Here is a 26,383-nt window from a genome sequence, read left to right as displayed (position 1 = left end):
TACACAGCCTTTTATTCCCTACTTCTCGTGCAGAGTCCCTGCCTCCTTTCTCCCATTGGCTGGGATACTGGGAATTCACACTCTTCCCGTTCGCCTTCATCATACTACTCCTTGGTATGTTACCCCCACCTGCTCATACGTCCCATGTTCATGTTAATAACTCTCTGAGTCATAGTAGGAGGCACCATTAATATGCATTAGCTAATTACGCAGCCATACTTTGGGTTCTAAGTTCAAAAGTTTAATGCCATGTCTACCGTTTACATCTTGTAGTCTATCAGTTTGTGTTAATCACAATAACTTTATTAATCATTAAGTGATCTGTATAGCTTTACCTGTTCTAGTCTGTTAATCACATTAATCTTCTACTTCTCACAATCCACCCTTTTTCTTTTGGTTCTGTCTTACTGTGACTAATTTGAACTATTCCCTAAGAATTCCCTAAGCATCACCTGCTCTGGAGGTGATCTTTTTAATTTTAACCACTTTTAATGTCATTATCCTTTCCCCACACTGGTTTATTTTTGGTACTGGGGTCACCTGGATAGATTCCACAGCTCATTGAATTATTTGTGTTATCAGGGGCATGAAACATGGCAGCAGTAGTAGCCCCGCAACTGCCATCAACAGTACTTCTCTCCATTTCAGTAAGCCTCCACCAAACAACTCTCCCCACCATGAGGATCACACTTTTTCATACAGAAATTGTGTAGAGGAGCACCATCAGGGCAGTGGGCACAAGAACAGCTCTCGCATCAGCAAGAGCACTTGCAAAACCAGCACATCCGAGAGCCAGGCCGTGTCGCCTAACCAACCCTCCTGTGCTAGGTCTTTCAGAGCTTAAGCTTCAAAGGCCCATCACCAGGATCCACTGTTCACTCTTTTGGCGATGGCACTGGCCCTTTCACCCTTGTGTTATGGGTTCACCCCTTTTCTTTTGTCCAGACAGCCACTTCGCTCATCAGTAACACCAATAGTGGGCCTTCCCATTCGGGTTACAGCTTGGAGTCCTTCCAGGATTTTACCAGAACCCAGTCTCCAGTTTTGAACAGATGTACTGTGAAGTCCAGGGGAGCTTTTTGTGCCAGTAGGCCCTTCTCCCTGAGGGCAGATAAAGAAGATATCCCCAGTATCTAGTTCTGCAGAAATTTATCTTTTGACTCGAAATTAGATAACTCCTCCACCCGCCCCAAGTAAGGCAATTCAAACAGCATTTCATAGGATATTCCTGTCTTTAATTGCTGCTTTAGGAACTGACTTATCCCAGTTCCTTCATCCTTGCTACTTCAGCCTCATCATACTTAAGGCTTATAAAAAAGGAACTCCAACCAAGGGGATCAAGTTCAGTATTGATAGTGGAGCCTCAGCTTCTTCGTCGTGGCCTCTGTGCATCACACATGGGTGCTGCGCCTGCGCAGTGCCTTTGGCAGGAAGTTTACAAGCTAATGGTTTTTGGCTGGAAAAGCTCTGCTTTGCCTCCCCCATGGCCTATAAAGAGTGGAGCGTCTGCCATTTTGTTCAGTCTTTACGACCGCCGTTCGATGTGCCTCGTGCCACTTTCGACTATCGCTCTGACCATTACTCGTGGCCTATTTCTTCTCCTTTATTAAGCTCCCAGTTTTTATATCCCTGTTAGTTCTTGTTATCTCTATAGTTCTTGTTAGTTCCTGTTATTTCTATAATTCTATCGTATCGTTCTACCGTTCTACCTTCTTCTATAAACAAAACAAAACAAAAAACCAAAAATATATTCTTACCCTCTGCACTGTCTTCTTTTTTTCCTCTTCTTGCAATGGTGCAGCGAGCGGCTTTCCGCAAATGCATGGAATGCGGGTCGAAGATGTCTCCATCTGACCCTCACGACCTGTGCCTCCTCTGCTTGGGGGAGAGGCATAGGACCGACAAGTGCTCCCACTGCCTGGCCTTCTCTAAGCAGGCCAGGAGAAATCAGGAGAACTGCCTCCGGAGGCTCCCGTGGGATCGGGCTCTTATGCAGTCCAACTCACTCGTCGTCGCTCCGAAGCCTGGTCCGGCTATGGTGGTCCCGCCTTCATGCCCTTCGGATGAAGGTGCCTCTGCCCTGAGGGCCCCACCCGCTTCTCCCAAGAAGAAACGCGAGAAGCGCAAACATGCTGATGCTAATAAATCAGCAAAGAAGGCCAGGAAGGAGAAGCCTCCTAAACCAACCCAGAAGGTGAAGGATCTGGAGCGGCCACGGCACCATGAGTCGGGTTCGACGGCCACGTCGGTACCGGCGGCAGCTACCGTACCGACCCCACCCAAGCCAGTACTCCAGGCAGCCATGAGGGTCACCCCTCAAGGGTCCCCTCGGCATGTGGCTGACCTCCCCACCGAGCCACTTCCACCTCTTCAGCAGGGGTCGATCTCTGATGGGGAAATTCAAGACTCTCCCCCCAGGGTTGGGTCACCCACGCCTATGCCCATGGCCACAATGGAGGCGGATGTGGTTGAATCCCTGCCGAGGGCCCACAGGAGTCACTCCAGGGAACAACGATCCGAGGAATGGCGTCGCTCCTATTATCCATCTTGGGGCGAGCCATACTCTACCGGGTACTGTCCCGCACCGAGGGATCAATCCCCACCACACTTTTGCAATCGCCCGCTGCTGCTGGGTCCGAGGCGCGCATCCCCGGTTTCCCGGGATGAAAGCAGCCAGTCTGTCTCACCAGTGGAGTCCTCTTCTTCGGCTCCTCTGTATTACGCTGCGGACTCTGCCGACTCAGATGTCGATTCCACCTCTCCTGACGTCACGGTGACCTCCCAGGGCCCTGCATCACCGGACAAGTCCCACATCTCCTTCGCGGAGCTGATGTCCAGGCTCGTCCAGTCCCTGGATATCGACGCCGTCCAGCGCCCGGGGCCGTCGACGGATAAATTTTATGACGTCATTCACGGGGAGCAGTCCACCACGATCGTCCTGCCCTTGATCACCACCCTGCGGCAGGTGATGACGCAACCCTGGGACTTGCCCTCTCACCCTCAACCCACATCGTGGAGGTACGAAGCCATGTACCGGGTTCGGGAGGAGGACATCCCATTCCTCCTCCGCCACCCCAAGCCTTTCCGGAAGAGACTAAGCGCCGAATTGAGGAAATGCCCTTTGACGGGTCCAGGCTTTTCCATTCCAAGACAGATCACAAACTCAAAAAACTCCATGAGTCCCACATGACAGCCCGATGGATGGAACTCCAGTCACAACCAAGGCGTAAATGGGCATGGACCCGTCTGTCCTATAGACAGCCTTACCAATCCAGGCAACAGCCTCAGCACAGGCAGCAGCAACAACAACGCCGCCGACAACAGCCCCAACAATGCTACCAACAGGATCGCCGCCGATATGACAACAGGAGGCGGCGTTGATGGGACTGGCAAACCATTTCTCTAACCTATCTCATACCCACCCCCCTCTCATCTGGGGACCGGCTGCGAAGCTGACTCCCCATTTGGGAGTCCATCACATCTGATCGGTGGGTATTGTCCATCATACAGCACGGCTATAGGATAGAATTCGACACCGTCCCTCCATTGAGTCCAATCTGGTTTACATCATGCTCACTGGTACTGCTCAATGAAATACAACAACTTCTTCATAAAGGAGCGATTCATCAAGTAACTCAATATGATGGACTTCATGGATTCTATTCTAGATATTTTACAGTTTTCAAACGAGATGGTGGCCTACGTCCGATTTTAGACTTACGTAGTCTGAATAGATTCATCGTGATGAGGAAGTTTCGAATGACCACCCTCCAAAAAATTTTGCCGCTGCTAAGGAAAGAGGATTGGTTCGCCTCATTGGATCTGAAGGACGCCTATTTCCATATTGCGATCCATCCCAAATAGAGGCGTTTCCTTCGCTTTGCTGTTTCCTCAAATTTCTACGAATTCATGGTTCTACCCTTCGGTTTGGCCACCGCTCTGAGAGTGTTCACTAAATGCATGGCCCCTGTCTGCGCTTACCTATGCCTCCAGGGCATACAAGTTTATCCTTACCTTGATGACTGGCTCCTGGTCTCCAGGTCCAGGGAAGCACTCCTCACTTCTATCGGTGTTACCTGTGCCTTATTGGACGATCTGGGCTTATGCATTAATACCAAGAAATCTTCTCTTCTTCCGGTACAGAGGCTTACGTTCATCGGAGCCCACTTGGATTCGACGTTGGAAAAGGCATTCCTCCCTCGGGACAGACAACTGACTCGCTCGCCATGTCCATCGAATGCAACGAGGCAGATCGGTTCCAGCAAAGTCCATCCAGAGGCTTCTAGGACATATGGCTTCCGCCGTTGCTGTGGTACCACACGCCAGACTGCAACTTCGTCCTCTGCAGCTATTTTTCAACAAAGCGTTCCACCCACAGAGAGATCCACCGTCAAAACTGCTTCGAGTCCCATCCTTGGTACTCCATTCCCTACTATGGTGGTCGGTCCCGGACAATCTGACTGTTGGGGTCCCCTTCAGGCCCCGATGCCCATCGATAACAGTCGGTACTGACGCGTCTCTTCTGGATTGGGGAGCGGTATGCTCCGGCCTGTATACTCAGGGCACGTGGACTCGTCGGGAATCCACGAATCATATCAACTTCCTGGAACTGTTGGCCGTATTCAAAGCCCTACGCTCTTTCGAAGATGTTCTTCAACATCGGGTTGTTCAGATAACGTCGGACAACATAGCCACCATTTTTTATCTGAACAAACAAGGTGGGACAAAATCTCCGACCCTGGCCAGACTTTCTATGCAGATCTGGGACTCGTGCATTTCGAAAGACATTACAATGGTAGCAGTCCATCTGGCCGCTACAGACAATGTGGAAGCGGACCTTCTCAGCAGGCGCATGCTCATGCTCATCTCTCACGAATGGGAACTAGATCCCCAGACACGCAAGGACGTTTTTCATCGCTGGGGGTTTCCCAACGTGGACTTGTTCACCACCCAACAGAACAAGGTGTGTGCGACTTTCTGTTCGAGAGCGGGAATGGGGTGCGAATCCCTAGGGGATGCCTTCATGATTCCATGGAACAACCTGAATTTTTATGCCTTCCCACCGATTCCTCTGGTGATGAGAGTCATAGCGAAGATTGTATACGATCGGGCCACGGGGATACTAATTACTCCTTGGTGGCCACGCCAACCTTGGTTTCCCACACTGCTGGACATTTCTCACGGGGAGTACCTTCATCTTCCACTGCTCCCACATCTCCATAACCCAGCAGGACGATGCACTTCACCACCCAGATATACTATCTTTGAAACTAACAGCGTGGCAAATCCGATAGCTGACTTCGTTACGTCTATACCGTCGACTGCTTCAAGTGGTTCGAATCCTACCTTCGAATACACTACATTTTCAACCTTCAAATCCGCTGGAGTCGGCACTGCTCCAGCACTGTCGGACCCGACTATTGCTCCATCGAATCCGACAACCTTTCATCCGGACATTCAATACATCTTGGATTCCGCTCTAAAGCCTTCCACACGGAAGTCTTATGCGGCTAAATGGAGAAGATTTTCCACCTTTGCCGAGTCTCGTTCGTTCTCCCCACTTACATCATCGATACACCAAATTCTCCAGTTCCTCTTAGAACTACACCACTCTGGACTGAAACCATCTTCGATTAAGGTATATACAGCGGCAATCATCTATCATCGTGGCATGCTAGGTGGAGCGTCCATCTTTTCTCAACCTACTATTGGTTTCTGAAGGGACTTTATAATCTGAATCCATCGATCAGGCCAGTAATGCCTTCCTGGAGTCTCTCTGTTGTTTTGCAAGCGCTTAAAAGAGCTCCTTTCGAACCGTTAGCAACAGTCGATTTACGTCTTGTTTCGTGGAAGACAGCATTTCTAGTAGTGGTTACCTTGGCCCGAAGGGCCAGTGAGCTCTGCGCTCTCCGCGTAGACCCAACTTACCTCAACTTTCATAGAGAAAAGGTCGTCCTGCGGCTCGATCCATCTTTTCTCCCAAAGGTGTCCACTCCCTTTCATATGGGACAAGATATCAATTTGCCTGCCTTCTTTCCATCTCCGTTGACTCCGCTAGAGAGATCATTGCACTCACTTGACGTTCGATGCTGTTTAGCCTTCTACAGATCTAGGACGGAATCTATTCGGCATTCAAATAGACTTTTAGTTATATATGCTACCAGAGATCAGGGCGCTCCTGTCACTCCGCAAAGACTTTCTAAGTGGATAGTCCATACTATCACTTTATCCTATCAACTGGCTAAGATTGACTTACCCACAGCTCCTCGAAGCCATTCAACTAGGGCTGTTGCTACCTCCTCTGCCTTTGCATCAGGAGTACCGATTGATGATGTATGTCGGGCTGCTACTTGGGCGAACCCTTGCAATTTCGCCAAACATTATCATTTAGACATTTGGGCTCGACAAGATTGCTCCTTCGGCAGAGCCGTTCTTTCATCTGTTCTTCATTAAGGACACCTGCCCTCCTCCATTATGGTAAGCTTGTTAATCTACCCATATGTGTGATGCACAGAGGCCACGACGAAGAGAAGCAGGTTGCTTACCTGTAACTGATGTTCTTCGAGTGGCCATCTGTGCAGTCACACAACCCACCCACTGGCCCCGCTCGGTGTTGGTGAGTGGATATTTTTCGTTGGTACTGAACGTTTCCTTTTTTCTTGGTACCGATATTGTTTACAGTAGGAATATTTTTCCACACGGGGGCATACTTTCGGTCATCAAAGACTGAACAAAATGGTGGACGCTCCGCTCTTTATAGGCCATGGGGAGGGGGAGCAGAGCTTTTCCCACCAAAAACCGTTAGCTTGTAATCTTCTGGCCAAAGGCACTGCGCAGGCACAGCACCCATATGTTCACATGACTCCAGTCCTCCGTCAGCTTCACTGGCTTTCCATTGAAGTCCAGACCCAATTCAATGTGTTGGTGATGACCTGTAAAGCCCTAAACGGCTTGGGTCCTGGCTACCTGAAGGAGCGCTTACGTCCATATACACCCACCCACCCCCTGAGAACTGCGGGAGAGGCCCTTCTCCGGGAACCCTCCGTGAAGGAAATTAGGAGGGTAGATACTCGGAGGAGGGCTTTCTCAGCGGTGGCGCCCAATCTATGGAATGCACTCTCCAGAGAGGTCCGCCTGGCGCTGTCGTTATTTGTTTTTCAGCGCCAGGCAAAGACCTTTTTATTCAAACGTCATTTTAATTGCTAATATTATTTGCTTAATTCTTCGGCCAGGGTGACTTATTTTATAATGTTAATGTGTTTTATATTTTTAGTGTTTTATATTTTAACTGATGTTTTGTAAGCCGCCCCGAGGCTTCAGTGAATGGGGTAGCATAGAAATGTTTAAATAAATAAATAAGTGTGACTGCACAGATGGCCACTTGAAGAACATCAGTTACAGGTAAGCAACCTGCTTTTCTTCAATAGAAGCCCTCTTTGCTTCCAAGCCTGCCAGTCTATTTCATCTAGTTTCTTCACCATTCCCAGATTGATCTCCCTTTACATGAGCCAATTTTTACAGTACTTGCACCAACTTCTCATGCACCAAAACTTTTCCTCTACTCATGATCAAACGTCTTTCCTGCCAAATTTTCCAAAAGGCATTTGCTAGCTCAAATACATCCCAATACCACATCAGTTTTTAGAAATTGATCTACAAGAGCCTTAGCCCCCCAAAGGCTCCTTTCATGGAGTTTCTGGATTACTTGCTTAGCTAGTCCCTTAGATAGCCATTCTCAGCCATCAGACATTAACCGTCTTCCAGAGTCTAGATTCTTCTCCATTCCCAGTTCCTTCCTACAATTTCAGGTCTCACTTCAGGTCTCACTCACAAATTTGGGCTGACCAGGAGGAGGACAGTCTCCCACTATCCCTCACCTGGTTTATTACTTTGTATCCATGGGTGCCTAAGAAGGAACACCCAATGCTAATTCCATTAGGGTTATACAGAATAGGAAAGTGATTGGATACACGTCACAGCACCATACTTCTCACATATCTTACATGGATTTGAAATTGAAGGCTTCTTGTTGGTTTCAGCCTGGTGAGACATTAAGTTCCTTCGTATTTATTAAACTGTTCTGAGCAGTACAAAGGATGGGTATGGAAAGAACTTCTTTAAGTCATGGCACAAAACTGGGAGTGGGGCAGTGAATCACTTATACCAAATGTCACAGGGAATATTTTCCATCTGCAAGAATGTAATGTAATAGTCCCTCTGAGGAAATGGAAACTCCATGGCTAGATAGTTCTGTCTTGTTGCTATGTGTCAGTAAGTCATCTCTGACTTATGGCACCCTATGAATGAATGCCCTCCAAATTGCTCTGTCTTTCACAGCCCTGCTCAGGTCTTGTAAACTGGAGGCTGTGACTTTGTTCTGGAATTGATCCATCTCATATTCAATCTTCCCCTTCCTCAGCCTTCGGCTTTCCCTAGAATTACTATCTTCTCCATTGACTCTTGCCTTCTCTTTATGTCTGACTGCCTCAACTTCACTGTGTTGCTTCCAGAGCAAGTTCTGGCTTGATTTGATCCAGGACCTATTTAATTGTCTTTCTACTGTTTCCAGGTATTTGCAGTACTCTTCTCTAACACCATGCTTCAAATGCACCAATTTTCTTCCTGTCTCACTTTCTTCACTGGCCAGCTTTCACACCATACATAGTGATTGCAAGTACAGTAGTGTGGATTATCTTGCACATGGTCTCCAGTGAAATATGCTTACACTTGATGATATTTTCTAGTTCCTTCCTTATCCTTCCAGTTCTCAGTCATCTTTGAATGTCTTGGTTATAGTCTCCCTTTGAACTGATGATTGAGCCAAAGAATGCAAAATCATTCACAATTTCAATGTATTCATTGTTGACCTTAAACTTATGTAAGTCTTCTGTAGTCATGATTTTTTTTCTTAATGTTCAGCTGCGATCCTGCTTTTGTACTTTCTCCTTTCACTTTTAAGCAGGAGTCATTTTAATTCATTGCTGCTGTCTGCCAGTAACATGGTACAGCGGTATCTTGACTCAGAAACTTAATCTGTTTCAGGACTCTTGTCGTGACCAAAATTGGTTGTGAGCCAAGTTAAATTTCCCCATAAGGTTCAAGGTAAATAAGGTTAATCCATTCTGTAACTATTTTTTTTAATCAGAAAAATGAAAAGAGGCAAATCCCTCTCCATATAATGTGAAATATGGTATAGGGAGGGAAGGAATGTGTGAGAGAGCAAAAGAAAGGACCTACCTATTCTTTACAAACTATTCTGTTTTCATTTACCATTTATCACCTTTGTATGCCATTATTTTCCAAGGAATTCAAACTGGCTTACCTAGATCTTTCCCAGCTTTGTTTTTTTTTTTTTTTTTTTTTGTGCAATGACTCTGCAAGATATGTTAGACTAAGAGTGACCTAGTGTACTTTATGGTGGAGTAGAGATTTAAACATGGATATCTCCTGCTCCAGTACTCACATTATGCCTCACTTGGAGAGTCTTAATTGATGCAGGAGGCTTTCTTCTTCAGATCATCACCCTCCAAAAGTACAGGGCAATTGAAACACACAAGTCGGGATGCAGTGCTGGAGTGCACCATCTCATGTGTTTGCTGTATTTGGGCATGAAATGCCAAAATGGAGTTACTGTCTCTCTCCAAGTGGGAGAGAAGTTAGACGATAAAACAGGGGTGAGGATACTGCAAAGAAGTCCCTTTGCTTCTTTCCTTCCCTTGTTTTCATAGTTTTCTGCAATATATTCCACCTTTCAAGTAGTTTTGAACAGCCTAGGAGAGACAATGGAAAAGAGTGGTTTCCAGCTTGGAGTGGGTACTCATTTTTTAGGATCTCTAGGTGGCAACCTATGGCTCCTGGTCCACAAGTCAGTCTAAGTGAGCAGTTCAGACATCTTACTAAAGTGGTCTGTCCTTCCCCCAGCAGCCCACTGGGCAGTGAGGAAGACAGACACACACTGGCTGAGTTCACACATGAACTGAGCAGTGCTACAGTTCTCCCAGTGCTGACCAGCTGATTGCTCACTCCTGCCCCGAGGAAGATCTTTAGGGCAAGGAGCAGGAGGAGTAGAAATGCCTCTGACAGCTGTTGGTGGTTCTCTCTGGTAAGCCACTTGGCAAGAGCAGCAGTGAGCAGCTCCTGTCAAGTGGTTCTATGGTTCTGGCTCAGTACCATGATGAGCTATGTTTTCCTGTTCCAACAACAAACAAGCAATTGTGGTACTGAGAAACCATAGAACAGACCATTGTTTCTAGTCATGGTTTCTAAAAATGAATCATATGGTCTGCATATAAGTTAAATAGGCAGGGCGACAATATACAGCCTTGCTGAACTCCTTTCTCAGTTTTGAACCAATCAGTGGTTCCGTGTCCAGTTCTCACTGTTGCTTCTTGACCCGCATATAGGTTTCTCAAGAGGCAAATAAGATGGTCTGGTACTCCCATCTCTTGAAGAACTTGCCACAATTTGTTGTGACCCACACAATCAAAGGCTTTTGCATAGTCAATGAAGCAGAAGTAGATGTTTTTCTGGAACTCCCTAGCTTTCTCCATGATCCAGCATATGTTGGCAGTTTGATTTCTAGTTCCTCTGCCTCTTCAAAATCCTGCCTATACTTCTGGTAGTTTTCGGTCCACATACTGCTGGAGCCTAGCTTGTAGGATTTTGAGCATAACTTTGCTAGTATGTAAAATGAGTGCAATGGTACGGTAGTTTGAACATTCTTTGGCATTGCCCTTCTTTGGAATTGGAATGTAAACTGACCTTTTCCAATCCTGTGGCCACTGTTTAGTTTTCCAAATTTGTTGTCATATTGAATGTAGCACTTTTACTGCATCGTCTTTTAGGATTTTGAATAGCTCATCTGGAATATTGTCGCCTCCACTAGCTTTGTTGTTGCTCAGACTTCCTAAGGCCCATTTGACTTCACATTCCAGGATGTCTGGCTCGAGGTCAGTGACCACCACATCGTGGTTATCAGGGACGTTAAGCAATTTCTTGTATAGTTCTTCCATGTAATCTTGCCACCTCTTCTTAATCTCTTCTCCCTCTGTTAGGTCCCTGCCATTTTGGTCCTTTAACATGCCCATCTTAGCATGAAATGTTCCCTTCATATCTCCAAATTTCTTGAAGAGATCTCTGGTCCTCCCTATTCTATTGTTTTCTTCTGTTTCTTTGCACTGCTCATTTAAGAAGGCATTCTCTTCTAGCTATTCTCTGGAGTTCTGCATTCAATTGGGTGTATCTTTCTCCCTTGCCTTTCGTTTCCCTTCTTTCCTCAGCTATTTGTAAAGCTTCCTCAGATGCCCTTTTGCTTTCTTGCGTTTCTTTTTCTTTGGAATGGTTTTAGTTGCTACCTCTTGTACAATGTTGTGAACTTCCGTCCATAGTTCTTCAGGCACTCTGTGTATCAGATCTAATTCCTTAAATCTATTTGTTATCTCTACTGTATATTCATCAGGAATATGATTTAGGTCATACTTGAGTGGCCTAGTGCTTTTTTCTACTTTCTTCAATTGAGACTGTTACCATCTCATATACTGTATCTTATTCTAATTAGAATTAATTTCTTAGCTCTCATCCATCCCAAACTCTAAATAAGAGAGGAGGAACTTTTTTCATCCAAAAAAGGAAAAAAATAATCTGCAATGTATGCATGTAATGCCACAGTGTGATTCCCTGCCCGCCTGCCTGTCCACCCGTCTACACATGTGCACGCTTGCACGCATGGACACACACTCATTTCAAATTTGGTCAGACTTGGTCTAACCTGTGGTTCATTCATCATTAGAGTGTGTAAACTATTTGCTAGTAAGTTTGAATCAGTGCTTTCACACTTTGAAATTGCTAGAGTCAGCTGTCAGTTATTACATGAAAAGAATCGAGTCACTATAAAGGTCAGAAATATTAATGAATGTGTCACAAGCAGGTCTCCCCTCCCTCCCTCACTTTTCCCTGTCCTGCGGATATAGATAACCACATGGAAACAATTCCACATTCGTGTCCCAGGCCAGAAACATCAATACAGATAAGAATTTATTCACTGGGGCACCAGGAAACCCCTTTTTCATTCCTCCAAGACACATTGGTGACTTCAGGTTAGGTAGCTAGTGCAGTTCTTTCCACAATGATTGTGGTAGGGCAGGGGAGTTTAGTCTTTCAAGTCCCAGTACTAAGTTCTAAGATCACAGCATATTGGGGCTGGGAATCCAAAGAACCCTGTGGCCTCCCAGACAATGTTGAGAGGCCATAGGCTTATGCTTATAGCCAGCCCTCTGCTAAAGCCTATAACTGTAGATTATTCCGTATGGAATGTGTTACTATCTTGACTAATGCAGAATTACATACACAATTCATGTAGGTAATGTAGATAGTGCATCCATTCTGTCTAAACTAGCATGTTTTAGCTTCACTTTTCATAATGGGCTTAGCACTCTTGCAAACACTGGTAGCAATCAGCAAATGGGATCTGATAAGCTTGCTGATCCCTAGCAGTTGTTTAATGTGGCTTGAGTGTAAATGTGAAGGAGTCAGATTGATTGTCTGATGAAAAACAGCCCTGTTGTTTTCCCTGTTGAACACTAATATGTACTATAATTGCTGCAATGGATATTTCTGGGTCACAGTCACATTGAGAAATGTAGCTTTCCTTCACGTTCTCTAACTAGAAAAAGCAGAGTTGCATGAGCAAACCAGAGTAGCTGCTCATTATAGATGGATAGAGACCTTCTCATAAATGCAGCCAGTATTTTTAGTGGTGCAGTTAAGCAAAATGTTTTTGAAATGACAAGGTCTCTTGGTCCTATCTTTAATTCCTTCTGTTCAAAGAGTCTAGGAACTGGTTGAAGGATTTTGTGGCCCCCAAGCCTTTAATTTGAAGCTTTTATAAGCTCTTGTGTTAAACTGTGTGTGTGTTTATTTGGGATTGTGACCAGGTACGAGATAGAATAATAAGATCGACAATTTATATTGCCTTACAATGTATGATCTTGTCGCCACCATCATGGTTACCCTCTAAGATATTGGCTTAGGGTCAATGTGGACTGATGTTGAAAGATAGTAACAGCCTAGAGCCAACTAGTGAGTTTGTGACAATTGTGAATAGAACTGGAAACCATGCTCAGTTTCTTAGAACTGTTATCCTAGACTGGCTGCATTTATGAGAAGGTCTATATTTCATTGAACGAACATATGCTTTGCATGCAGAAGGCTCCAGTGAATTGTATTTATTGATTTATTCACAACATAAATATACAGTTCCATATGTAAACAGATTGTGAACAGTCAATCCCAGGGACACTTAATCCCTTGATTCATCTGATAGGCCAAAAAAAAAAAAAAATTCTGCCTGAAAACTTGGAGAGTCTCTTTGGTTAATGTTGACACTACTGTGCTAGATTTTTATGTTCCTATAACATACTGTTAACATTCTGTTTCCTTAAAAAGCTTGAAAAAGCGATTCCTCAGAATTCGTGCAAACAGCATCGTGGGACTAAGGATGATGTTCTTCAGATAACCTCGTGGAAAATTATTCAAGGCTTCTTACAGCAGGAATTAAAGCATAAAAAATTAAAATAATTTCTAGTGACTAAAACCAGTTCAAGGTAAAATAGAAAGGTGATTAAAACAACCAAATTAAGAAACTAAGTATATGCCATCAGTATCTGGGAGTAAAGGAAACTCTTAACCTGATGCTGAAAATGTGGCCGTGTTAGCACTCTGATATTGGGGAGAGTTTTCCATAACTGGGGGCTACCACAACAAAGAGCCAACAAAGAAGGCTCTTGTTGTCATCCTCTGAACCTCCCCAATCATTGCCTGCTTGCACCAAGCTACAACATGTGGTTAGAGCAGTGGTTAAATTCTACTAATGGATCATTTATTTGAGCTTAAAATACCTGGTGCATAATATTTGAAATAGGGAAATACGAGGTGTGTCCAGAAAGTAATGAGAATGAAGTCCCTATGCTTGAGAAGGGCTCTGTGAAGGTAAGAGCTGGCCAAGGTTATTTGAAGTGGGGTGCCAGGTATATGTTGGAACACTGAACAGTTGCATTCCAGCCCTATCAGAGTCGAGTCATTCTTTTTTGTGACACCCTATTCAAGTCCCTTGTATTAAGAATAATGTAATCGAGTTTGGAACAGTGGTACATGATAAAATTTAGTGTGAAATTGTGTGAAAGTGCATCAGAAAATTTGGAAATGGTGAGGAAAGCTTATAGAGAAGCTGCGCTATCATCTGCACAAGTGTACTGATGGTACAAGTTGAGATCAGCTCAACTTGGATCCTTCATCATGACAACGCACCGAGTCACAGTGCTTTGGCTGTCAAATAATTGTGGGCTGAAAAACAGATCATGGTGCTTCCCCATCCACCCTACAGCCCTGACTTGGCTTCTTGTGACTTTTTCATCTTCCCAAAGATGAAGAATGGTTTGAAAGGACACCATTTTGGTAGTGTGGATAACATCCAAACACCATTCCACTTGAAGACTTCCAGGGATGCTATGAAGAATGGAAAAATTGCTGGGAGTGTTGAGTACACTTACAAGGTGCATACTTTGAAAGAGACAATGTTCAATTGTACAATTTTTCGATAAAATAATTTTTAAAATATCATTCTAATTGCTCTCTGGACACACCTCATATTGCAAGTGGATGTGGTTATATCTGGGCATCTCAGTTCTTGAGTTGTTATTGATTTGCTTTGTGTGTTAATATGTGTGCATGTTTGAAATGTTAATAACCTGTTTTGCTTATTTATTAGTGCCACACATTGCTTTTCTTAGAATTCAGTTTTATTTATTTTAGTTCTTCATGCTTCATTCAGTGCTTTAACATACCATGCAACTTAAATAAGATAAGTTTCCCAACAAAAGCATGTTGTACCTGCTACTTAAAAGTACTTACTGAGTCTGCAGCTAGTGTCATTGCTTTGATATGAACATTTTATTTTAAAGTGTGGTGGATTTTTAAAAATGTAATAGCAACAGATGTTTGTCTGGATTTTGTCTTTCTTCCTGGTGCTCTGAGATTTTACTTGCTCCCCCCACTCTCTGCACTTTTCTTTCTGCCTCTTGGACAGGTACATGAAAGGGAAATCCTTGTATAGTCAAATGTTTGTTTTACTGTCTAAAGCTTCCAAAGGGCCCTTAGCCTAGGCTGATTTCTTCTTAAAGAACAGTAATTATTCATGGAAAGGGAGAGGAGGGAATCTTTGTCACTAATAGACTTCTGGGTGCTTTTGAAATAGGCTTTTATCATTCCTTTCTACATAATTTTCTACTGATTAGGTTAAAAAAAACCCTTCCTTGTTGAGTGATAAAAGGTAATTGTCCTTTCCTGAGCACTTCTATGTTATGTTCATGTGTTTTAAAGGAGGATGCAGAAAATGATGTTATTGATGGCATTGCCATGACAACAGTTCTTTAGAATAAACATTCCGGCATTGTTATTCCAGACACACAAGTGTAAGGGGTGGGTAGAGCAGCTTTCCTTTAAGCACAAACAGATTGTGCCCCTTTAAAATGCACTCATGAACTTTGCTTTCCAAAGATTTACAGACTGGTTTGGAGCAGAAAGGATTTCAGCATCTTTTACCTTCTGTGTACATTGCTTTGTGATATAAAGTAGAAAACCATGGAGGAAAGGGATCTAATGGTTTGCACAATATGGCTGGGGAACATAAACATTTCCTTAGTTAAAAAGACAAAAAAGAAACTCGAAAGATAATTGAAAAATGATTACTTCAATCAACACTAAATATTCAATCACAAGATAAAATGAATTGGAAATCCAGCCTTTTAAAAAAAAGGTTCTTTTTTTTCTTCAAGAAACTAAAAGTCAGGATATAAACCTAATAAACAAATAACCTTTGTCTGGACCAACAATTAATCCTTACGCTACAATCCTATGCACAGATATTGAAAGGCAAGTTTTGCTCAACTTAATGGGAATTATTTCTATATTTGTATAGGGTATTTACATCTGAGCAGGAAGGATGTGATCTTGATTTTTCATTGTTTTCTTATGGGAAGCTTGCTGCAAATTCCTCCTCTGGCGGGGTGAAGCATAATATTTGAATGATTTGACCCTCAGAGTTGTGGGATGAAGATGGATTCCTGAAGGCCTTCAACAAATTTCTCAATAGTATTGTCAGCACTCATGTTGAAGCCATGGTTGCTTTGTGGTATATGGGGAGGACCTGAGTGGTGGATAAAATTGTTCCTAAGTGTCATCTCTGAGAAAGATGCAATCCATTTAGAAGAGGAACTAAGCAAGAAGATTCTAAAACTGACCAGGAAGTAAAGTGGAAAAGACCAAAATTTACTAGAAGTCAACAAATAGGCTTGATGATATAAGCCAACAAGAACCCAATTCAAAAATGAAATTAGACAGATGATAAAGCTTGGAAACTAAAAAGTCAAAATACCACTCATTTGGAACTCCAACCAGGCCAGAAGTGATTTCCTAGTTTTCATATTAGATATTGCTTTTGTCATTTTTTCCATATGCAAACGTGGTAATAGAGACTGTGAAGCTTAATGTGACAAAAGAAAGTTTTCATATTTTGCTTGGATATTTTACAGCCTCTATAATAAAATTCTGGTAAAAAGAGTTAGATTTTATGTCTTTGGAATGACTATAATCTTTAATTACCAAAATAATATTTCACTGTTTTGTTGCTTAAGATGCTGGACCATAATATCACTGGGTTATTCACCTTTCTCCCATTATGTCTGTCTTAAGTTACTGCAAATGTTGCCTGCTGCGAAAGAATATAGTTCAGCTCTTATTCAACATGCTCTATCTGCAGAACAAGTTGTGCAGTTGGAGAATTTGTTGAAACATACATGAAACATGGCTGGAAAATCATTTTGGGACCCATACAATCAAAAAAAAAATTTCTTATTGTGTTTTCTAACTGCAATAAGAAGGACCTTCAGTATCAAAATAGTCTGTTGAACTGAAAACAAAAACTCGCTATTCATTGAAACATAGGCAAAGTTTCTGTTACACAAGCTTCTCTCACCCATTCTCTTGTCAGCTAATATGTGTCTGTTTCCATCAAGTGTATTTTTTGCAGAAAGACCACGTCAGTGTCATGTTTCTTTAGCCTGGAAAGAACTTTCTTCTGTTTCTGAAAACTTTCTTCTGAATCTAGAACTTTCTTCTGGATTCTGAAGTCCTTTGACATTCTAAGAAGTCACTTTAGACATGAAATAATTGTAAATGTATTGTTTGTATGCACATATAAATCTTATGAATACCTGTTATTAAATAAAGTGCAAGTCACTGGCAAAATACATTTCAACCCCCCTCCCCCACACAGTGACCTCCAAGCCTTATTTATTTAGTCAAATAACAACAAATCAACTTGAAAGAAATAATAAATTAAAACAAACTTTGCTTTAAAAAAAATCTGAAAGTCTAATCCTCAGTAGGAAGTAATCTGGCAATGACAAGAACACAGATGTTAAATCCCTCACTTTCAGAACACCATCCTCTGGACTGGTTGGGAAACCTGAAATGTGTCCTGTTACATGGTTCTGCCAGATGACATGCTATGGCCATGATGACCATGAAGGTTTGAGAAACCCAAGGCCATCTAGCTTTGGTACAATAATTTTGGGATCTATTCCTACATACCAAATCTAAAACTATCTTTGGCCGCCCAGGTAGGAAGGCTAATGGGCAGGAATAGAATATCTGAATGGTCCTGGATATCAAACACAAGATACAAGCACTCCCAATAGACACTCAATTCACCAGGGATGAGATAGAATTTCTACATAGCACAGCATCTTCAGCCCTACTGCACTTAGTATGCAGAAGTGCACAGCTGGGAGAGTTTTTACTTCTCCTGGCTTACCACTTCAGATCCTGTTAACACATGCCAGGTCAGCTGACACAGAGGAGAGAGATTTTATTTTGGACTGTCCTTGCAAAATATAACATTTGATAGGCAGCTTTCCTCATGGTTTCTCATGTTTGGTTAGGTAATCTATTTACTTTTCATACACTCCTTGGAAAGAGTTCAGGCACAGCAGTTCATATCATAGCACAACTATATCGGTTTATTACATGGAATAAATAGCATGCAAGCAATCTAGCTTCTTTGCAAGTCCCAAGAGAATGGATGGGAGACATGTGAGAGAACCTTTGCTGGGTTGTCTTGAATGTGCAAACAGCAAATTTTATTTGTCCTATGCATATCTTCTCTAAGGACGCATGCTAGAAACTGTATTTAAGAAGGCATCAGAATGAAATAGAACTTTTTTAATATCAAATGTTTCAGTATTGGAGCAGTAAAGTGAAGAACATCTTCAACATCCAAAGGATTCCCTCTTGTAGTTATTCAGCCTTTCATTTGACTTACAAACTTGTGATCTTTCACTTGAACTATGATCTCACCAAGTTAGTACACACATCCCTGCAAAAATCAACAGGAGCAGAGGTGCTAAACAGCTCTGCAAGATCAAACAAGAGTTCTGTAGTAGCAAGCCAACAATAATAGAAGTACAGAGACTGAACGGCATGTCCAAAAAGAATTGAAAACATTGCAAGTCACTTAACTATACATTGATCTAGCATGTTGAGTTACTGTTGCTAAGCTAGAAAGGCATGGACTTACGACTGTATGGATGACCACATACGGAAGCCAAGCAGAGGGTTAGACTCAATGGCCTTATAAGCCTCTTCCAACTTTATTACTACTGTACTTTACTTATTTTTCCTCACTTTTTAACACATTACTCTGAGACTACTATGTATTTATATATTCATGAACCTGGTCACCAAAGAGAGGCCTTTCTCCTATTTCTGTACTACTTGGGCTTCTATAGTGCAGAGATGGGGTGCATGTTTTGCATTTAAAAAGTCCCAATTTTTGTCAATGGAATTTTCAGTTTAAAAATGTATTCACACACACACACACACACACACACCTTTAGGCAAAGAGAAAGACCTCTACCTGAGATTGAAGAATTGCTGCTAATCTGGGTAGACAATCCTGGACCAGAGGGACAAATAGGCTGACCTGGTATAAAGCAGCATCCTGTTTTCTTAAGTAGAATTTAACCTAAATTACTCCCAAATTTAGCTGTGTCAAACAAATTCTGAACCCATAAAAACCTTTTTAGAGCTATATGAGGACTTCTCCTTGTGAAAAACTTTCACTTCCTATTTATAGTACCCTCCATTTTGTTGTAAGATTAGGTGGCATCATCCATGTGATCTTTCAGGAAGAAGGAAGCAGCAGCTAAGAAAACAGTGGTGCTGAACAGGATTGAGAAAGGGTGGCTTTTTGGATACTTGAATCATTTGAGGAACAGAATTTTGATTTCTTGTGTCTGCTAAATTCAGTGCAGCACTATGGCATGAATTTTTCAACCTACTTAAGTAACAACCTCTGGCCTAAAACCTTTTTTTTCATGTTTTCAGAGTACAATATTTGCTGCTTTGGCATGTGTAGTGAGATTTCAGTAACAAGATTTATTCTTCTGATTCACTTTCTGTCTTTTAAACTTCGAGGCCTAGATTGCTCTAGTTATTCTGTAAACAATTCTCAGTGTTTGTGATTCACATAAACCTAGTCTTGTGGGAGTGCCTAGCACTGCTCAGAATAAGAGAATATCACTAACAATCGTGTTTATAATAATGAGGAAATGGTGCTGAGTATGGATGTAGTTTTCCACACTTCTGAGGTGGTATTAAATAATTACCTTTCTTTGTAGAACATGCGTTCATCTTTTCTGTCTTTCATCCAAACTATTTTGCATACTTCAAGCAGTAGGCGAAAGCTGCTCTGATGATGTCTTTAATAACTGTATACATATGTATTGTTATTGGAATCTATATGGTCACATTCTTGACAAATAACATGTACTTCAACCCACTCAGTTAAGTTTTTGAACTATTGTTAAAGTCTTCTTTCTCTTCTTTTGTATAGGATGTGTTGGATGCATATCCATATATTCACACATGTTCTATAAAAAGAAAAAGGAAATGACAAGAATAGCTTTGCTGCTTTGGCAGCACACTGCAATTCAAGAAAGTTTTAATATTATTTCCATTGGCAAAGAGAAGTTGCTTGCAAGTTGTTATAATGAATTATACCAGCAGTGTCAAAACTTTTTGGCACAAGGAAGTGATTTCATGGAAGACAGTTTTTCCACAGACCAGCATGGGATGTTTTCAGGATGATTCAAGCACATTACATTTATTTGTACACTTTATTTCTATTATTATAACATTGTAATATATATGTAATATATAATTATACAACTCATCATAATGCAGAATCAGTGGAGCTGGGTCACACAGGCGGGGCAGGGGTGAGGGGCAGGCAAGTGAGGCTTTGTCTGTGTTTGTGGCTGCTCCCCAGTGCTGGTGTTGCCGCCTTCACTCTACCTCAGATCATTGGGCATTGGATTCTTGTTGGGAGTGTGCAGCCTGGGTCCCTTGCATGTCCAGTTTGTAGTGGGGTTCATGCTGCTATGTGGAGTGGCAACAGCACTCCATATCAGGACCAGGTAAGAGCGCTACGCTCCCGCCAGCCCCAAGGGTTCACAGCAGCATCTGCCCATGAGTGGCATGTGAAGTTTCCCTGGCTGTGGACTATGCATGCACATGCAGTCCACAGCAGGGCTTGCCCTCTCATAGGAACAGGAGAGGAGGAACAGGAGATCTGGGTTGTGCACTGCTTGTGAAGATCTGGTGCCTGGTAGTCTGGGGTGGGACCAGGGCAGTGGGGCTGGCTCTGGATAGCGGTTGCACCTGTGGGTGGGGCTTCGCTCACTTGCCCACCACTTACCTCCTGCTGTGCAGTCCAGTTCCTAACAGGCCATGGACTGGTACCAGTCCACAGGCCGGGGGTTGGGGACTGCTGAATTATACGGCTTAGGTGAGGTACATAAAAGATAATAAATTATCTGCAATATAAATTATGATAAAATTTAACCACCCCCATTCCCAGTTGCATTACCAATGAGGTAGTTCCACAGAAATATTAAGAGGAAGGTTATTTTAATTACTCCTCATAAACTAAACTATGAACATAGCTGGAGAGTTGATCACAAGATGTGCACACAAACATGCAAACACACACGCACACATGTTTATAATAATAGAGTCCTGTTTGTGCCTTAAAGTTAAACTTATTTACTGTTTTATACATTTTCATGATTGGGGTGGGGGCAGAGGTTTCAGATACATGAAGCAATTTCCTGATTTGATGATCTTCACTCTGGCAGAGTCAGACCAACTTTTTGGTATACTCTGGAATTGAGGGCAATGAAGTAGGAAGGGAGATGGGTGGCACAAAAGTAGAGGAAATACTGTGATAAGCCTGACCAAACATGATTTGAGCTTATTATCAAGCCTATTCCACAGCAATAAAGCTGTCAGCATTTTGCCACCTTAGTTGCTTCTTGCAGTGCTGGCCAGCTGAGCTTTTTTGAGTGGTCTGGAGCCTCTTACAGTCTGATTCACCAGATGAGACCCTGGCCTCCTCAATGGCGCACTGTAATGAATTTGCCTCACACTTTGAAGGAAAAATCACTCTAACTGCCATGAGTTGGACTCTGCTGTTAAAACAGTTCAGTCTCAGGATGAGTCCAGTGTGCCATTCTTTGGTCTCATTCTTATATGAGTTTCAGTTGCTGCGACCTGAGGATGTAGACAAGGTACTTAGTTTGGTTTGTCCTACCACTTTCTCATCAGAAAATCTATGGAGGGGGTTTGTACCTGGGGGTTCAGGAGATTATCAACACCTCTTTAAAAGAGGGAGAGGTTCCAGCCTCTTTAAAAGAGACTGTGATACAACCACTCCTTAAAAGGTCAAGCTTGGACCCAGGGTTAGTCACCAGATAATGGCTAGAAATGAACTTCCCCTTTTTGGGCAAGGTATTGGAGTTGGTGGTGGCTGGGCAGCTCCAAATACTCTTGGATGAAACAGATTTTCTAGATCAATTTCAATTGGGTTTCAAAGTGGCAATTAGGAAGGGACAGTCTTGATTGCCTTCTATGATGACCTTTGCCAGGAGAGAGACAGGAGGAGTGTGACGCTGTTGATTCTCCAGGATTTTTCAGCAGCTTCTGACTCCATTGGTTGTAGTGTCCTTCTGGACAGGTTGACTGGTATAGGAGTCAGGAACAACAGCTTTGCAGTGGTCATGCTTCTTTCTGACTGACCATGTCCAGAAGATGGTGCCGGGGATAGTTGCTGGTTCCACAGGGCTCCATACTATCCTCCATGCTGTTTAACATCTACATGAAACCACGGGGAGATGTCATCAGGAGGTATGGGCTGAGGTGCCAGTAATATTTCAATAACACTCAGCTGTACCTCTTGTTTGCATCTAATCTCCAGGTGAGGCAGTCTCTATCCTGAACCTGTGTCTGAGCTTGATAATGGACCAGACGAGGGTCAATAAACTGAAGCTCAATCCAAACAAGACAGAAGTACTGTTAGTACGTCTGACAGTATGAAGGGCCATTACCCTGCCCTGGATAGGACTACATGCCTCCTAAAGGACAGTGTCTACAGCCTGGGGATGCTCCTGGACCCAGGACTATCTTTAGAAGTTCAGGTTGACTCAGTGACCAGGAGCACCTTTCTTCAGCTGTGGCAAATTTATCAGACTCTTAACTGACGGAGTCTCGTCATAGTTATGCATGCACTGGTAACATCCAGGTTAGATTACTTTAATGCACTTTACATGGGGCAGCCTTTGAAGACGGTCCAGCAAATTTAACTGGTTCAGAATTGGGCCACACATTTAATAGCTGGTACTACCTCATGGGCCCATATCATGCCAATTCTCTGCAACCTACATTGGTTGCCAGTTGTAGCCCGGGCTCAATTTAAAGTACTTGTTTTGACATATAAATCTCTCAACGGCTTGGGACGTGGCTGCCTAAAGGACTGCTTTCGCCTGTATATACAGTGGTACCTTGGCTCACGAACTTAATCCGTTCCAGGACTCTGGTAGTGACCTAAATTGGTCATGAGCCAAGTTAAATTTCCCCATAAGGTCCAATGCAAATATGGTTAATCTGTTCTGTAACTATTTTTTTAACTCACAAAAATTTGAAGCAAAGTGACAAAGAACAAAGATCGCAGCCATCTCCCCTCCTCACCCCGAGCAGGAGTGCAGCCATCTTCCCGCCTCCCCAGCACCACCACAATCGTGCCTGTCATCCCGTTGCACTGGGGGGGGGGGGAGACGGGTGCAAACATGGGCACGCTGGGAGGGGGGAGAGACGGGTTCAAACGCAGGTGTGCTGGGGGGGTGGAATGGCCGAGATCGCGGTTGTGCTCATGCAGGAAAGCTGGACACCTATCTCCTCACTCGGGGGGGCGGGGGCGGAGATGGCTGCGATCACGGTCACCACCCAGTGCAGAGTTTGCAACCTGAGTCAAAATTTTTATGAAATGTTTGTTCGGGACCCGATTTGGTCGTGAACTGAGGCGTTTGTGAGCTGAGTTACCACTGTACCTGCCCACCACTAAGATCTGGGCAGGAGGTCCTTCTAAAGGAGCCATCCCTCAAACTGGTAAGAAGGAAGGCAAATAGAAAAAGGTCCTTCTTAGTGGCTGCCCCCTACTAAGGAATGAACTCTCCAGAGAAATTCACCTGGTGCCAACATTACTCTCTTTGTGGCACCAGCTGAAAACATTTCTCTTTTCCAGGCATGTTAACAATAATTTTCAAAAACTAAATTTAATGTTTGTAATAATTTATCATTTTATGGATGTCCCCCAGTGGATTTAGTGGACTTATGGTAATAGCCTATTTATTTATTGTTGTTTTATGATATTTGGTTTTTATTATTGTATGCTTTATTAGTTTTATTGTATAATGACTGAAGTGTAAGCAGCCCAGATTCCCCTTGGAGTATGGGGTGACATACAAATGTAAACAATAAATAAATCTTTGGCGAGGTCAAATGGCCAATAAAATGCAGGAGATAGTAAAAAGTGTGCCACATATCCAGACAATGCAACAGTAAGACAATGGTCACAGCGAAGATGTCCTCATCTTAGCTAGCATCTCCAGGTGAATTAGTATAGCAAAAAAGTTGACACAATAATGGGAATGCTGCAATGGTTCCACAAAACTTGCAGAAGCCTCTGTAAACTCTGTAGCATGTACCTCTGGAAAGCCACACTTGAGGAAATAGGGAACTGCAGGATTGAAACAGTTCAAATACTAAAAATGGGACAATTTATTTTCTGTAGTACAAAAAGTGACAGTAAAGATTTGTAACTGCTTACGGTTATTGTTGTTTGGATTGTTTTCAGAATTTGTGCATTTTCTCTCTCTTTCTCTTTCTCCAGAGGGTATGAACTGCATGAACAAAGATCATGGGTGCGCACATATCTGTCGGGAGACACCCAAAGGTGGGGTTGCCTGTGAATGTAGGCCTGGCTTTGAACTTGCCAAAAACCAGAAGGACTGCAAATGTAGGTAGATGCAGAATAAAGCTCAAATGCCCAATAAGTCATATTTTGCATATTGCTGTTGTCTTCTAAAAATGAAGAAATTGCTTGGCTTTTATTGACCTGAAAAGTTTTTTTTCTGGGTGAGCAAAGATGCTAGGGATTGAATTATTAAACATGTTTAACAAAGATCACATGCTGTTGGATCACAAACTATGTAGTTATGAACAGGAGCATATAGAACTTTGCATCCAGTTCTTAAATCTGTTAGGGCACAATCCTGTCGAAATATCCATAGGAGAGTCAGTTCAAACTTGGAAACTTACTGGTCTTGGAGCTGACATTCTGAAGTTGGAGCATCCTCCCTCTGTCTTTGTAGCAGGTGCAGAAAAACCTGCTCTGTCTGCAACTCCAAGGTCACAAGAGAGATCTCAGGGACTGCTTTCTGGGCAGCTGGGGGTGGGTACAGGCATGAGACAGGTACGTCCAACATACTCAGTATCCTGGCAGTGTGTCAGTCTCTAATTCTTGCACTTACATGACTGAAATCAGCCTTCTAAGGACTTTGAAGGTGAGAAAAGCGTGGAGGTGACTTTTGCCTCTGCTTTTTCTGACCTGAAAATCACCAGAGGTTACAGGCAACCACAGTGGTTTATGCTGCTCCATCAATCTTACTTTTGACATTGAAAATAACTGATAAAAATGAAGGAAGAGGTCAGATTGCCATTCGGGGCCTTGTTCCCATAATTCCTTTGCCTTCAATTGGCCCCACTAGCACCCAGAGGCCTCTGCAAAGACCTACAAGACCTTTGGATAATTAATACGTTTAGGAGTGTTATGAACAGTTTTATGTGTGTTTTGAACTGAGTTTTGACTGAGTGTTGGGGTGAAAGAATTTTAGAATAAAGAACAGAATACAGGATGTTTGTAAATGTTGTGTGATATCACAATAGCTCAACCCAAAGTGGGACATGAAACTTATAGCAAACTGCCAAATTTTATCTCAGAGGCCTTGGAAGAAGGTAGGAGTTAAAAACAAACATGACTAAGTAAAAGGTTTGCAGAAGAGAAGTGTATATTTCTCTACTCCTGGCTTCTCAAAGACTGCAGAAAATACCTTCTGGTTTGTTCTTCATTACAGAATATATTAGTCTCTTTAGAGCCAAAATGCTGCTCTTTGATTATTAGGCATCTGCTCTTTTCCAATAGTAAATATACCTGATGTATGTCCCTCAAATTTGATTGATATTCAAGGTAAAATTGCCCTGGACTAGAAAATGTGAAATTTACATCAGCAAATATTGGATTACAAATATTTGTCTGTGACTGAAAAAATGTAAAATATTTGGTTTTAGAGCAGCAAACGTACATCTGAGAAATTCTTACCTAAAAGTTTTGAAATACAGTTCAAATAGGGATCTTCAAACTAGACAGTTGAGGCATATTTATGTGTGAAACAAATATGGATTTTACTCAGGATTAATTGTGGTTTCAGTACTACACAGTTTAGAGGGAGTACTGGCAATTCTCTCTCTCGAGTTTCTAGACTTCTTCACAGAACTACAATAATCAGACTTGCTTTGCAGGCCCAACATCAGCTGCCACACTCCAGTACCTTGACAATATCTTATCAGTGCTGACCCCTTCATCAAGCCTTCTACACTGATGCTGCAGGGTCTGAATGACACTATGATGGGCATTCTGGGGCAATGTGGAAAATTTAAATGGTAGCTCTCAATCTCAGGGTCATCCAATGAAGCTGACTGGTGGGAGATTTAGGAGTGATAAGGAAAAAAAGTACTTCTTCATACAATGTAAAGTTAAACTATGGAATTCACTGATCATCAATTTGGATGGTTTTAAAAGGGTTCTTTGTGGTCCCTGTGCATCATGCACACATAGGCTTTGCCACACAGCACAAAACCTGAATTGGAAAAAACT

General features: G+C 42.8%; 1 protein-coding gene across 1 annotated transcript in view; it reads left to right on the top strand.

The window, feature by feature from the left end:
- The window catches only part of SCUBE1 (signal peptide, CUB domain and EGF like domain containing 1), a 275,622-nt gene that overhangs the window by 125,050 nt on the left and 124,189 nt on the right, over positions 1-26,383 (top strand). The window contains exon 5 of the mRNA XM_044450905.1: positions 24,341-24,466. Within this exon, the coding sequence (XP_044306840.1) occupies positions 24,341-24,466 (126 nt within the window). The remainder of the gene's footprint in view (positions 1-24,340; positions 24,467-26,383) is intronic.

The sequence above is a fragment of the Varanus komodoensis genome, unplaced genomic scaffold (genome assembly GCF_004798865.1).
Source record: "Varanus komodoensis strain SLA01 unplaced genomic scaffold, ASM479886v1 scaffold69, whole genome shotgun sequence".
Lineage (NCBI taxonomy): Eukaryota > Metazoa > Chordata > Lepidosauria > Squamata > Varanidae > Varanus > Varanus komodoensis.
The sequence above is the reverse complement of the archived record's forward strand: the minus strand, read 5'-3'. Positions and strand labels throughout refer to the sequence as shown.